This window comes from Stomoxys calcitrans, chromosome 5 (assembly GCF_963082655.1).
Source record: "Stomoxys calcitrans chromosome 5, idStoCalc2.1, whole genome shotgun sequence".
In the NCBI taxonomy this organism is placed as follows: domain Eukaryota; kingdom Metazoa; phylum Arthropoda; class Insecta; order Diptera; family Muscidae; genus Stomoxys; species Stomoxys calcitrans.
This window is the reverse complement of record NC_081556.1, coordinates 95,387,426-95,401,225: the sequence shown is the minus strand read 5'-3', so window position 1 is coordinate 95,401,225 and position 13,800 is coordinate 95,387,426. Positions and strand designations below refer to the sequence as shown.

The window sequence follows — 13,800 nt, the reverse complement described above, 5'->3', positions numbered from 1 at the left end:
AGTCACAAGTTGTGAAAAAATTTGTCAACACCGACTATATGAAAAATCCGCAATTACTTTTTGGGCAACCTTGATTGTCTTGACATTTTAAGTCGATCTTGCCATGTGCGTCTTTCTCTCCATCTCTTGAAATCACAATAGCGTTCTAACGAATAAAAATATCCTCGGGAAATTTTGCATCGATACTTCTTATTGATGTAGGTCGCATATAAACCTATCTCCGGTTTTGACTTCTTCACCCTACAGGCCCCTACAGGCTTCTGTCCTGATTGCCAACATCCGCATCAAGTATGATCTTAATTGGTCTATAAACTAATATAGCCCCCATATAAATGGAATTCCACATATGACTTTTTGAGCTCCTAAAAGTTTAACATTTTTCAAATTTTACTGAAATTTTGAATGCAAAGTATTTTTATAAAAAAATTTTAGTAAAATCCATGGCTCGGCCGAACTTTGCACATTCTTATTTGTTTAGTTGTATTTTGGAAAACTTCAAATTGAAAAAATAAAATTCATCACAAATCGGCTACAATCCCTTGAACTTTAAAAGAAATCGAATGTGATCGTTCCACGCACGCAGTATATGGTACTTACCTCTAGCTTTGAAACCGTTTGGGGTAGATGAATAGAATTCGTAATATTTCAATACAAATTTCAACAACTTAACTGCGTCTATTCAACCCCAAAACGATTTCAAATTAACATAAATGATGTGTATAAATTTCTTCAAATTCTTAATACCTTCTTAAGGTCAAACATATGACTGCGATTCTAGTCCGTATTGGATGGATGCTAGCAATCAAGGGATAGATTCGCCGAATTTTTATACCTCTAGTGCTTATAACCCATCGAGTGATGACACTTCGCCGAGTAATAATTGGTCGCCAAGTAATGATTGTTCGTCGAATAACGACTGTTCCCCGAGTAACGACTGCTCGGCGAGCAATGACTGTTCGGCAAGTAACGACTGTTCGGCAAGTTGTGACGTATGATGGTTTTCCAGGCAAAAGTATTTCAAAAATGTAATGTGTGTCCTAGAATATATACTGTTATACTAAGAGTAAAGCAAAATTATATTTAAGAATAGTATTTAAAACTACAAACATTTTTCGAAAAAATAAACCTTTTTTTTATAAAAAAAATTGTTTGCCTAAAATTTTATTGATGTGTGTTTGTGCATTTTTTAAATCAATGTCCAAGAAGCACAGTTAAGGTAGATGCCATATAGGAATTAAGTAAAATCTTTGATATCTGAAGGGGGGCGGACCCTCCCCCTTACCCTAATTTTCAGAAACGCCAGATCTTGGAGATGGGTGGTGCGATTTAATGCGAAATTTTGTGTGCTCTCATATAGTGCCCTAAAAATAAAAATTTGGTATCCAAATTTCGGATGGGGTACCTAGAGGGGCTGCCCCACCCTAAAACCTACCAAACATATATTTAGACCAATCACGACAATATGGGACCCAAATGAAAGGTATTTAGGATAAGAAAACGTATCTGATATCAAATTGTCGGACCAAGTGCTAGGGGGACCACCCCAAGCCCCAAAACACCCCTAAATCCGACATATTTACCGACCATGGCAATATGGGACTCAAATGAAAGGTATTTGCGAGTAGAATACGAATCTGATATCCAAATGTGGGACCACGTTTCTGGGGGTCCATCCCTTTCCCAAAATACCCCCCAAACAGGACTTATTTACTGACCATGGGAAGGTATTTGAGTGCATAATACGAATCTGATATCCAAATATGGGACCAAGTGTTTGGGGGGCCGCCTCTCACCAAAAACATCCGCCAAAAGGGAAAAATTTACGACCATAGCAATATGAGGCTCAAATGCAAGGTCTTTGGGAGTAGAGCACGAATTTGATATCAATAATCGGGAAAAGTGTCTACGGGGCCACGCCACCCCCACAAAACCACCCAAATAGTAAGTATTTTCTGACTATTGCGATATGAGGCTCAAATAAGAGGGTTTTTAAACTGAAACACGAATCCGATATATATTTTCAAAGCCAACTCACTGAGTGGCCGCCCATCCCCCAAAACACCCACCAAGCCGGTCATGTTTGCCGACTATGGAAATATGGGGCTCAAATTAAAGGTATATGGGAGTAGACCACGTATCTGATACCAACATTAGGGGCCTACTGTCTAGCGGACGTCCCACCACCATAACAACCCCCAAATAGGACGTATTTGCTCACCAAGACAATTTGGGTCTTAAAGAAAGGGGAACTAAATATTCATAGTTTTTGGGGCCAATACCTCGGACATATTTGCTGAATTTTGCAATAAGGAGTTTAAATGAGATTAGAAAACGAATTTGATATCCAATTTTGAGGGCAATGGCAAGCTCTCTCCATTGAGCTCTATCGTTGGCCAAAGCCTTGGTGTGATTCCACGATATATGGGTTGATTTTTTGGGCTTCCCCTCCCTCGCTGTCCTTGTGGGTTACAGTCTGTGACATTTTTCGCTGCACCATCACGCGGTCTGCGTAGGATATGACCCAACCAAGTCCATTTTCTCTTCCGCATTTCTACATTGACAGGGGAAGTGTTTGTAATTCTTCAAACTCCAAGCTGTACAACCATATAATAAAATAGATTTCACACTACTTTTGAAGATTCTGACTTTTGTATAATGTGAGATGTCACTGCATCTCCAAACTTTGTTGAGTTTAAGAAAGCCGCTTCTAGCCTTGTTAATGCCTCTGGTCCTCCGTCCTTTTGTTATTTTGCTGCCAACATGGAAGAAGTTGTCAACGTCTTCAATGATATAATCGTTTATAGGGAGCGGTGTTAGATTTGATATTCCTATCCTCATCAATTTAGTCTTTGGTATGTTTATCCTCAGGCCTACTTTGGCTGCATTTTTATTCAGTCGTTCCAGTTTCGTCTTTAAGTGCTCGAAGCGTTGCGCAAAGAGGAATATATCATCCGCGTAGTCGATGTCTCCGAGGAAGTCGTTAATGCCCCAGCGTATGCCAAAGGGTGCCTCAGCATTAGTTGCTTCTAATACGGAGTCTAATAAAACTAAAAATAGCGTGGGTTACAGGATGCAACCCTGCCTCATTCCTTTGTCGATCTTGAAAGGTCGGCTCTCTTTTCCATTGAAACGAACTGAAACTTCAGCAATTAGTGTCACGATTTGTTCAGGCCCTTATGCCCTTATTCAACAGCGTGCTCCAGATTGAACTTCGCGAAACTGTGTCAAAAGCACGCTCGAAGTCGGCGAATAAAAAGGTATAGGTGTGTATTAAGTTCTACAGACTGTTCATTGGTTATGAGCAGGGAATTAATGTGGTCGGCACAATAGCGTCTTAGCCGAAAACCTGTCTGTTCCCTCCTTTAAATGGTGTCAAATGCAGGCGAAATACGCTGCAGTAGAAGTCTTGCCATCACTTTATTTATTGCGTTTAGTAATGTAATCCCTCCAGTTCTTACACCATTTAGCAATGTAATCCTCCTCCAGTTCTTACACCGTTTAGCCATGTAATTCCCCTCCAGTTCTTACACTGGGTGAGGTCACCCTTCTTTGGGATTGTGACCATGATCCCCTATTTTATTCCGTGGGGACAGCGATTGCATCCCAAGCCTCCCTGATTACTGGGACGATCGCTTGAGCTATGAGGTAAGCCCTATACCGCAACAGTTCAGCAGGTATATTATCAGAGCCAGCTGATTAGTCGTTTTTAAGTGAGACCAGAACGTCCTCAAATTCTTTGCAGCTGGGTGGAGCCGGTTGCTAGTCCTTCGGAGCGGAAGAAAACGCGCCATCGCTCTAATTGCTATTTGGGTGTTGTTAATTCCGATCCGTCCTCATCTTTTATTATTGCCGTTGGGCTTATATTGTTACCGCTCATTTGTTTTAGTGACTCGCAGACACCACGCATGTTTCCAATTTTTGTTGCATTTTCGGCTTTCTCTGCCAGCATATTAAAATATATTCGCTTATTCTCTGCGAGCTAGTCGCTTGACCGGCGAGGCGGAGGCACGATATTCCGTCCTGACCGCGATTTTAGTTACACTTTATTTTGCCCGTAACAGAACGTTTCGTAGACGTTTCCTGTGTTTTATTTCCTCTATAGTTTCGTTGCTTTTCCATGGTTTTTGGGACCGTCGAGCAATGCCTATGATAAAGGTGGCCATCTCCGTACAAGCTGCTGTTATGTCGGCCCGTGTATGGGTATTATTTTGCAGCTTCTTCATCAATATTGCCTTGTATTCGCGCGCTGTTTCGGGGTCTATTAGGCTTAAGAGGTTGAACTTTGTGCTTTTTGTTTGAGACCTTTTCAGGACGGCTGGGAGTAGGCGTAGAGTGGCCACTAAGAGCATGTGGTCACTATCGATGTCGCCTCCTCGTCTAGTTTTCGCATCCATTAGCGAAGAGTTTGCTGATAAGTACGTGGTCGATTTGATTACGGACATTTCCATCTGATGATTCCCAAGTATATTTGTGTATATTTTTATGGGGGAACTTTGTGCCTCCAATAAAGAACCTGTTTCTTGCGCAGAAATCAACCAATCTATCGCCATTGTCATTTCTGGTTTCGCCAAGACCTTACATTCCTATGATTGATTGTAGATTATTGTTGTTATTGCCCACCTTGGCATTAAAATCTCCCATAACAAGTTTTATGTCTCCTTTTGGTAGAGAGCGTGTCACTGAGTCGAGTTGGAAATAGAATTGATCCTTCATCGTCATCGGGTTCGGTTGGCGTGTAGCATTGTACAATAGTTATTTTGGGGTATTTTATATTTAATCTTACCGTCATGATGCGTTCAGATATAACATTGTATGATAGAAGAGCTCGCTGTGCTTTTGGCGACAGTAAAAGATCGATTGTCTGAAAAAATGAATTGGTCATCCTTGATCATCCATAGTTCCGGAGTTCGGCCATCGTACTTCACTTAAACCGAGGATGTCTACGTTGTACTTTGACATCTCGTTTTGAACTTGGTAAAGTCTCGATGCCTCTGATAGAGTTCTGACGTTCCATGTTCCAATCATAAACCGTGTTCTGAATCCATAGGTCGTCATCGGGGGTTTGTCAGTTTCAATATTTCTTGTTGGCGTTTCTGTAATCGTGAATTTTTTAGATGACTGGCTGATTGAACGCGTGGGTGCCTAATGCTGGGACTGTCAGCTATCCACTGGCCGGGCTTTTTTAATAGTGAATCTTCTGAAGATCTGCGAGTGCCACCATTGGCCATTTCCTTTGGCTCATCCGCTGCCGATGCTATTGCACGAACCCTTCGTGTTCGCGTTGGATCTGTGCAAGCGGGACACCCCCTGCTTGTGCTAACTTGTTGGTTCGCCTCGCATATTTTATTTCTGCGGTACCCGTCATATTCGATGGACTTTCCCCAATCCAACACCTGGGGAGGCGTCCGATGGGAGAAGTAGCAAGGAACTCCGCTCGGAACACTCACCACGATAGAGGTCGAACGAATTAAGATATCCGCATGAAAATTTGCACAGGGACTTCTTGTTGATGTAGGTCGTTGGGAATTGCCATATCGGTTCAGATTTTAGCCTAATCTTTTCAGATTTGGATATAGCCCCATATAAACCGATCTCCCGATTTGAATTCTTGAGCTTCTAGAAGCCGACATTGTTGTCCAATTTGGCTGAAATTTTGCACGGAATTTTCTGTAAGTCCTACAATAACCGGTCCAAATCGGTCATTAACCTAATATATGTAGCTCCCATATAAACAGATATCCCGATTTGACATCTTAAGTCCCTGGAAGCTGTAATTGTTACCCGATTTGGGTGAAATTTTTGCACGGAGTGTATTGTTAAGACTTCCAGCATCCATGGTAAGAAATTTTCCAAATTGCTCTATGAGCTTATATAGATTCCATGTCCCGATTAATCTTCTTCGGCCCCTGGCGAATCGGAAATCGCGATACAGAAAGACGGTCAAATGCTTTTAAGCAACATCACACATTTTGTCTTACTTTTGAAAGTCCTTTGCTGTGCTATTCTTTGAATAGAAATGGACTGACAGGCGGATTCGCTACGAGACGGACATGGCCTGATATAGCTGCCATATAAACCGATCCGGGATTTTGACTTCTTATGCCTCTAGAGTGAGAAATTATTATCCGATTTGACTGAAATTTTGCATGATGTACAATATTTTGTTTTAACTTTTTGACTTCTTGGGCCTCTAGAAGGCGCAATTATTGTCTTCGTTTTGGCTAAAATTTTCCACGAAGTGAGTTGTTTTGACTTGCAACAACTATGCCAAGTATGGTCCAAATCGGTTCATTGCCTGATATAGCTGCCTTATAAACCGATCTCTCGATTATACTTCTTGAGCCTATAGAGGGTGCAATTCTTATCAGATTTTACATTGGTCTCCAAGAGGCACGCCAACTTTGGCCCCAATCGGTTTATAACTTGGTATAGCTCCATTAGCATAGCTAGAGATATCGGGAAAAGAACTTGACAAAGGCGAACCATGGTGGTGGGTACCCAAGATTCGGCCCAGTCGAACTTAGCACGCTTTTATTTGTTCTTTGTTTTATTGATATAAATGGTTAGTTTTTTGTCGTGATTTACTTATGAGTCGTGCTTCGTGATTTTCTCGTGGGTCGTGATTAGCGTTGTGAGTCGAGATTCACGCACTAAGAGTTTTAATTCAATCAAGCTCACGCACGATCACGTGTTTGAATTTGGATCTCACTCACGAATCACGCATGACACGACTACTCATGACTCACGTGCACACCTCTAGTTTAAACCTCAAGCATCACGTAGAGCCCAAAAGGCGACAATAAGGCATATCCGATTTAAAGGCGTATATAAAGAAATGAGTGTACACAGCTAATTTTATTTTGGATTCCCCACACCTTGTTATTGCTATCTGTTAGACATGTGGTTCATATAGACAAAGTGAACGTTTTATTTTTATTGTGCTATCTTATCATACCAAAAAGAGATTTGTTCTAATTATGATTATTACATATAGATTGTACCTGTATGCGTGTGATAACATAATCGATTTGTAGTCAAGTTCAATTTTATGTATGCAAATATATAGATAAATAATGGTGCTGATTTCAAAAATGTATTAACGCTAGTAATATAAAAGAATATTTTTGGAGTTTGTGCCAAAAAACGACAATCTTGTGGAGAACTTGATAAAAGCGATCCAGGGAGGAGGAAGATTTGTCCCAGTCGCTCTTAACTTGTTTCTGCTCAATAATGTTTTTTCCTATTCTTATTTAATTTTTATTTTAAGTTAAGTCATTTCAATTGTCAACTAAATTGTCAAATCAATTAATCAAAATGGACAGTTTTGTTTAAGGCTTCCTTGAATTTATAAGAAATGCATGCCCACACTATTTATTTTGTACTAGTACGACTTTTCTTTTCGACAACTTCAAATCGTGATCCTCGAAGGTGTTCATCGCCGACACCGGCCAACTAAAACGAAAACAACAAAAAAATGGTTTACATTTATTTCGATATATGGTTTCCAATATGCATACTTATATTCGTATTAATTGCCATATGGATGGGTATAATTATGAGGAGACGCCGTCAGGCCCAAGCAGCAACAGTTGTTGCCATGTCCACTGAAGGTGAGTGGGTTGTGAGATAGTAATAGTTGCTTTATGGCAAACTCTTGCCGATGCACAGTGGTCGCTACCATTGGCCAACATTCAAAAAACGAAGGTCTAATACTTGGTACCATATATGCATACATTAACTCTTAGGAGGTTGAGCATCTTGAAAGTATACATGTGATTGACTCATTCTAACGGTACTCCTGAAGAATAGCACGAAAAAAGAGACGATGTAATTAATTGGTTTCAGACCTGAGTTAAGTGCAAAAGTGAAGTGAAAACAATATAAAGGCATTAAGTTCGGCCGGTCCGAACTTTGGATACCCACCACCTTCGGTATATATGTAAACCCCCTTTCGTCAAACATCCGGTGAAAATTGGATAACTTATGCACCCAAATTCGTCAAGGACATTGCGTGGTCTTATAAATATAAGTCACTGTTCAATTTTGTAGAACAAAATATTGATCTTTTTGGCAGCTATATCCAAATATAAACCGATCTGAACCATATAGGACACGGATGTCGAAAAGCTTTACATAAGTCACTGCGTCAAATTTCAACGAAATCGGATAATAAATGCGCTTTTTATAGGGCCAAGATATTAAATCGAGAGATAGTTCTATATGGCACCTATAACCAAATCTAAACCAAATCAAACAAGGATATTATAATCATCCTATTTTATTATAACACCACTACTATATCCGTAGTTATATCTTAATAGGGGTTGGTATCAATCATATTATATGAAGGTCCCGAGAACTCATATGCAAGTAACATTTTCAGACAATAAATCTGCTTTTTATGGGGTTAAGACCCTAAATTGGAAAATCGGTCTATATGACAGCTATATCTATGTGATCTGATTTGACTCATATTTGAGGCGGGTGTCGGGAGGCTTAAAACAACTCATTGTTGCTAATTTCAGCGAAAGCGGGTAATAAATAAAGCTTTTATGGGCTTCAGACCCTTTATCGGGAGATCGGTCTATATGGCAGCTATATCTAAATATTGTCCAATCTGAACCATATTAAGGTCGGATATCGGGAGGCTTATAACAACTCACTGTTTCAAATTTCAGCAAAATCGGATAAAAAATAAAGCTTTTATGGGGTTCAGACCCCTTATCGGCAGATCGGTCTATATGGCAGTTATATCTAAATATAGTCCAATCTGAACCATATTTGTGTCAGATGACGGGAGGCTTAAGGCAACTTACTGTTTAAAATTTCAGCGAATTCGGCAAAAAATTAAGCTTTTATGGGCTTCAAACCCTTTATCGGGAGATCGGTCTATATTACAGCCATATCTAAATATATATATATTTGGTCCTATGTTGGGAGGCCTTAAACTACTCACTGTTTCAAATTTCAGTGAAATCGGATAAAAAATAATGCTTTTATGGGCTTCAAACCCTTTATCGGGAGATCGGTCTATGTTGCAGCTATATCTAAATATAGTCCGATCTGAACCATATCTAGGTTGGATGTTGGGAGGCCTAAAACTACTCTCTGTTTCATATTTCAGCGAAATCGGATAAAAAATAAAGCTTTTATGGGCTTCAGACCCTTAATCGGGAGATCGGTCTTTATGACAGCTATATCCGAATGTAGTCCGATCTAAACCATTTTAAGGTCAGATGTAAAATATCATCTAAATTGGATAAAAAATAAACCATTTATGTGCATTAGACCTTTTACCGGCATATCGGTTTATGAAGCAACTATTGTATATCCAAAAATAGTCCGTTTTGGCCCGTTCAAGAACTAAACCATGCATCAAAAAGATGTGTCTGTGCCAAATTTGAGCTCAATATATTTTTAAGGCTGCAGAGTGTTACAACAGACGGACGGACAGACACACAGACATCGTTAAATCCGAAAATATATACTTTGTAAGTTCGGAAATTGATATTTCGATGTGTTGCAAATTGCCCTTTGACACATCCTTGTATTTGATTACAACATATTCTCGGTCGTCTTACATGACATTTTGGTGTTGTTTTTATTGGAAGGAGAGCGTCGGTCCCCCCGACGGTAAAACCCAAAAGACAATGTATTTGAGTCCTTTATTGTTGCGATCTATATACTTGCATCCTTATATCAACATTAGATTCGAACTCCATTATCATAATATTTTCTTTCTTTTAATTCTCATATTATCACTATCGAACTACACGCCACTTTAAAGGGTATTTAGTGGGTGGGCCGGTCCCAGAATCTGCCAAATGTGTATGCAAGATTCGTAGTCAACTCCCAAATAACTTTCATTTCAAACTCATTTGTGTAACGTTGGACATTTATGCCCGTTTTGGGGGCTTATAAGATTGGGAAGGCCCCGTAGAAACCTTGGACCAAATTCAAACAGATGTTTGCTCAACTTCCAAACTCCTTTCATTTGATATCCATATTGTCCCAATGGTTAAATCAGCCCAGCTGAGAGGTTTGGGTGGACGGGAAGGCCCCTCAGACACCAAGAAATAAATTTTTATGTCAGTTTTGTACTCTACTTTTAAATACCTTTCATTTGATACCCATATTGCACAATGCGGTGAAATAGTCCTGTTGGTGGGGTTTTTTTGGGGGTGGGGGACCCCCCGAACACTTTGGAAGCAATTTGTATGCCAAGTTCGTACTCTACTTTTATATACCTTTCGTTTGATACCCATATTGTCCACATCGATAAACATGCCCGTACGGGGGGTTTTTGGGGGTGGGATGCCCTTCAGACACCAAGGAATAAATTTTTATTTTAGAATTGTACTGTTTTAAAATACCTTTCATTTGGTACCCATATTGCCCAAAGCGGTGAAAGAGCCATGTTGGGGGGTTTTTTGGGGATAGGGACTCCCCCGGATACTTTGGTCGCAATTTGTATACCAAGTTTGTACTCTACTCTTAAACACCTTTCATTTGATACCCATATTGTCCCAGTCGGTAAACATGTCCGTCCGGTGGGTTTTGGGATGGGGCGTTCCCCCCATATATAATATTAATACCAATTTTAATATTTTATACCAACTTCGTGTTTTTGGGGTTACATAAGGTGGTATTCAAAATTTCGCTTAAATCGCATCTCCGCCACCCCTTCGGATATAATGAAATTTAGTACCCTATTTTCACCGGGGGCTAAAAAACTACCAACGGTTCAGCCGTTTTTGAGTTTATGCGGAACAGGCAAACTACAATAACTTACAAACAAACTAAGCTCAACAATTTAATTTTTATATAACAGACTAGGTGGGGCGATTCGTATGGAAGGAAATCAATCTTGATTCTGATTTTTGGGATTGTGCTGAGCAAAAAAGTCCATTAGTCTATACGTCTAGGTTGAAAATCGAGCCTCCAGATTTTAATTTCTCTAACATTTGTCACGTTTGTTTAGATATTTTGACCTATAACTGCCAAACCTTTGAAGTTTTCGATCAAATGCTAAGATTGTAACCAAGTACATCGTAAACGCATCGGAACGCTCTTTCAGGCAGTTTTGGCCTTGTGAAAGTGTAATTTTTTCGTGAAAATATTAATAAACTACTATGAACAACTGAAAATGGCCTCGGCAGATCGGTCTATATGACAGCCATATCGAAATATAGTACGATTTGGATCATATTCGGTGAGGACATCGGTAGGCATAGTAGAACTTACCGTTTCAATTTTTCAGCGAAATGGGGTAACAAAATGGGGCAGCTATGGACTTAAGACTAAAAATCAGCAGATCGGTCTATATTACAGCCATATCGAAATATAGTACGATTTGGATCATATTCGGTGAGGACACCGGTAGGCGCAGTACAACTTACCGTTCCAAATTTCAGCGAAATCGGGTAATAAATATGGCTTTTATGTATTTTGACCGGTGGATGTTGCAAATAATGTTGAACTTAAAGAAGTCCCTGAGTTAAGGAAGGCCGTTAGATTAGTTGTCTACCAATAGAATCTTCATAAAGAGCTACATTATCATTCCAGCTGAAACCCGGCAACGTCATCATTGCAGCTGATAGCTTTTGATATTGACGGTTCTTGAAAACTCATTAGGACACCTAATCAGTTATGAATCATCAATGTCTCACCAGGTTTAAAGAACCCAAAAGTGCATGTTTTTTTTTGAATATTATTTATTTTTTTTTTAATTTTTTTTACGGCAATCAATTTTCCCTGCTCTTACATTGCAAAAAAAGACAATTGTTTACAATATTTAATTTTATATACCGAATTTTATCTTTATTTTTCTTCAATATTTGCTTACTAATACTGAGGCCTGGCATTATGTTCTTAATGATATCAGCCTTCATTAATTATATTTTGTTTTTCTATAAAAAATGATTTTATTTTTGTGTTAGCTATTCGGGCAGTTATTTTGCTACTTTAGTTCTCTATTACCTTTTGAGTGAATATTTTGGATTTTTACCATTTTTCTTTTGTTTGTTTTGTATTCAAAGAAGGAACACTAAAACTAATTCGGTTTTTTTGTAATTAAAATATCCTTGCAAAATGGAAGTCTATGTGAATATAATTATAGCCTTTGTATGCATAGTGATTGTGGGCGGCATAATAGTGGCAATAGCTGTTATATTACGTCGACGTACCTTGAAAATGAGAGAAAGAAATCAATCGTTAGAAATGCAGGATGCAGAACAATAAAAAGTGTATATTTAAGGTATATTTTATTTAAAATGAATCAAACATATTTTATGTAAAAAAAAAATTAAGACCAATATTATCCTAAGATTTCTAGTAATGTGAATATTTATCAAGTAACGCACAGTGGGATAGAATCGAAAAAATACTAGTAATATGCCATTTGAGAACGGCTAGAGATAACTCCTTGAAATTTGAAATGGTAAGAGCTGAGGTGTCTTCGAGATTAAGAATTAATTTCAAAGCCCTAGGTGATCCGGACGCCTTTTGGCAAGTCCCTTAACTTGGTAATCTCTGCACTTCGAAAAATAGTTCGAGCTACCAAATCTGCATTTGTGGTGCAATTTCCAAATTTCATTTTTTGCTGGATAGTGCTCAAAAATCCATGCAAAAAATAGGAGGTATACAATATGTTTACTGGTTTCAGAAATAATTGACTTTTAATTTTAAATTTTTGCCGAGATAGGTTTTAGCATTTTGCGATTCACGAAAGCATTTGTGGTTCGATTTTCATGTTGATGCATGGTTTGGATTGGTGACTTGACCTTCATATGCGTCAACATCCAATAATTCGGTAAAAATTTAAGCAGTTTGGAAGCCATAAAAAAAAATATTTTAACTAAATAGTCTTTATTGAAAGAAGGCCATCGTAGCTAAGAGCTAAGCATGTCCACCCCTGATGCTGAACGCCTGGGTTCAAATCCCGGCGACAACATCAGAAAAACTTTTCAATGGTGGTTTCCTCTCCTTATATTGGCGACACTTGTGAGGTATTTACCTTTGGTAATCAGCCGTATAAACTTTTTTATTAAGTGATGTCGCTCTGCGGCAAGCCGTTCGAAATCCGCAAAAAGAAAGTCCCTTATGATTAAGCTTACAATTGTATCGGACAGCACTTATTGATATGAGAGAAGATCACAACTGTTCCTCAATAGAATGTTCATGGGCAAATTTGCATGCATTTTGGTTTATGAAAAAAGTTTTGAACGTGGTTCTGTCCAGGGCTGCGGAGTCGAGTTTTTGAGGTCGGTGTCGGACTATTAAGCCAGAGTCCGAGTTTGGTTCGGAGTTAAACACGAGGGCTAGACTCCGCAGCCCTGGCTTTGTCTACGGCTGAGGTAGTCTGTCGTCTAAGGTTTACCTTAATGGACCCACAAACCTTAAATAATAACACATTTATAAATCCGTTTCAGGGTACGCAGTAGAGGTTTTATTGTTAATATACTTTAGTACTTACAATTCAAGATGGTGTTCTAAGCTATTCGCTGCAGCGTGTTGGTTGGTGAGTGTCAGTGAGGCACTTTAGCAGGTAAGCGCTAAATGTAGAGGATTGAGCCACTAGGTTGGGTAGATTCGGTATTCAGTTGGTTTCTTCGGTATTCGGACGGTTCGAGTTGGTTGCGTTAACTGGCTTTTAAGGATTCGGTTAATATTCGGATTGTTCGATATTCGGTTTTCTTATGCTTTCTTATGGCTTATGCACGCACCGTGGGTATCACCGTGGCTTGGTTGGAGTCTGGAACGACAAGAGCAGAGATTAGGCAAAAGGGTGTGCAATGCAGT

The 13,800-nt window shown here is 39.2% G+C and overlaps 1 protein-coding gene across 5 annotated transcripts in view; it reads left to right on the top strand.

The window, feature by feature from the left end:
- LOC106091768 (protein shisa-5) overlaps positions 1 to 13,800 on the top strand; it is a 92,602-nt gene that overhangs the window by 27,532 nt on the left and 51,270 nt on the right. The window contains exon 1 of one of the 5 annotated variants that reach the window (XM_013258417.2): positions 7,439 to 7,610. The exons of the other annotated variants lie outside the window; for them this stretch is intronic. Coding sequence (XP_013113871.2) covers positions 7,475 to 7,610 — 136 coding nt within the window. The 5' untranslated portion in view covers positions 7,439 to 7,474. Of the gene's footprint in view, positions 1 to 7,438; positions 7,611 to 13,800 lie in introns of those variants that run through there. 5 annotated transcript variants of the gene reach the window in all.